This window comes from Emiliania huxleyi (assembly GCF_000372725.1).
Source record: "Emiliania huxleyi CCMP1516 chromosome Unknown EMIHUscaffold_1887, whole genome shotgun sequence".
Lineage (NCBI taxonomy): Eukaryota > Haptophyta > Isochrysidales > Noelaerhabdaceae > Emiliania > Emiliania huxleyi.
The window spans coordinates 2,615-4,469 of NW_005200704.1; the positions used below are offsets into that span (position 1 = coordinate 2,615).

General features: G+C 57.5%; 1 protein-coding gene across 1 annotated transcript; it reads left to right on the forward strand.

The window, feature by feature from the left end:
• Nucleotides 1-868: 868 nt before the first annotated feature.
• On the forward strand, nucleotides 869-1,560 carry EMIHUDRAFT_253770 (hypothetical protein; the record flags this gene model as incomplete). The annotated part of the gene is made up of 3 exons (XM_005782620.1): nucleotides 869-893; nucleotides 967-1,339; nucleotides 1,401-1,560. The coding sequence occupies 3 exons, from the start codon at nucleotides 869-871 to the stop codon at nucleotides 1,558-1,560; spliced, it is 558 nt and encodes a 185-aa protein (XP_005782677.1).
• Nucleotides 1,561-1,855: the final 295 nt, after the last annotated feature.

The following is a 1,855-nucleotide window of genomic DNA, read 5'->3' on the forward strand; positions in this document are numbered from 1 at the left end:
TTTTTGCGGTATCTTGATGTATCTCTCCATATCTGAGCGTATCCCGCCATATCCCGGCATATCCCGCCATATCCCGCCATATCCCGCCATATGCTGCCGTATCCTGCACGTCTCGATCGGCCTCTCCGCGCTTCCAGGCCGCTAGAGGCGAAACGTGGCGGCACGACTTCGAGATTCACGGGCGAGGGCGAGGGAGAGATCGCCTCTAGTTCTCATACTACCTGGGACGGCTATCTTTAGTCAGTAAGCCTGCCAAGTTCTCCTCCTAGGAGATGAGCGCGAATATACCCGTTCATATGCGCCCGCCGTATTTACACCATATCCCGCCGCGGATACCGCGAAAAAAACCGGCCAGACCAGGGATAACGATTGAAGGAGGAGGTACTCACGTGGGCGGCGTGCGAGAAGGCCATAAGAGATTCAAAAAGGGCAAGGCGGTCGGCTCGGACCTACTCGACGGATACTTACTGCGCATAGCAACGGAGGACATTCAAAGAGACTACTGGCGTCTGCTGGTAGAGATTGTCGAGACAGAAGCGTATCCGAGGGAATGGAATGACTGGATTGCGATGCTAGCGATGAAGCCGGGGGAGCACCCGAAGGAGCTCGAACGAAGGCGCGACCTCTGGGTCCAGCCACAGTCGTTAAAAGGTCTCATGCGAATGCTCCTACCCGAATACGATAGAGCGTGCGCGAGAGTGGTCCCCGGCTCGCAATGCGGCTTCACAGCCGGAAAGAACGCGCCAGCGCAGACACTCACCGCGCGCCTGCACGCAGAAGAGTGCATGATAGAGAGAAAGATGTGCGTGAGAGGATACATCGATCTCGGGACCTACTTCATGAGTGTAGTACACGAAGTGCAATGCCAATGGAAGGTGGAACAATGGGCAGGGGTACCGCCCGACGTGACAGCTGTGATGAGGGCGCTAAGGGAAGGACTTGGGGAAGAGCTACCCTCCCTCCAAGGTAGATACGAGACGGGCTATGGACTGAGCGACCGATTTCCCATCGAGCAAGGCCTCGGCCAAGGGTGCCTCCTTTCGCCCGCACGTAGCAAGCTCATGCTGGCCGTGATGCAGCAAACAGTCAGCAAGCTGGGTAGAGGTTTCGAATTCACAGCGGCGGGCGAAGGTGTGCCGCAGCTAGTGTACGCCGACGACGGCCTGTTCCTCAGCAACGACATAGCCACGATGCAGCTAGCGCTAGAGTGCGCCTGGTTAGTGACAAAGATCTGTGGCAACAGCCTCCAGGTCAAAAAGAAGAAGAAATCGGCATGGTCAGCGACGTACTGGGAGAACAACGAAGAGCGGGATGTCGAGGGCTATGAGGATGCCGGATGGTATGCCGATACCACAGCTGAAGGGAGACGAGAGCTACAAATATCTCGGAACGGAGCTCAGGACCGGGTGGGCAAACGGCGAGGGCCAGACGGAAATGAGGGAGCGGTGCGTAGCGGACTGCAAGAGGGTGAGCTGGATCATAGGCAACCTGCCGCACTTGACAGGAGAGCAGATCCGACGCAACATGGCGCTAGCACTGAGCGGCATTATCGGGTACTAGGGCCGGTCCACGGTCATCACATGGGAAGATTGCCAGAGCATCGAACAGGTGAGGGCGAGTGCCCTAAACGCAAAAGGGTACTCGGTAGGAATCCCGCGACTACAAATATACGACTTGAAGGAGAGAGGAGGGATGGGAATGGAACACGCATACACGTATGCAGCGGCGGCGCTGATCGATCAAGTGGACCGGGCCCTCAGCGCGGTGGAAGGGGAACCAGCGAGGGTGGCCGTAGAGAGCAGCCTAGCGCACACTTTGCGGAGGCTGGGATGCCGAAGTGATAACCCGCTGGAGT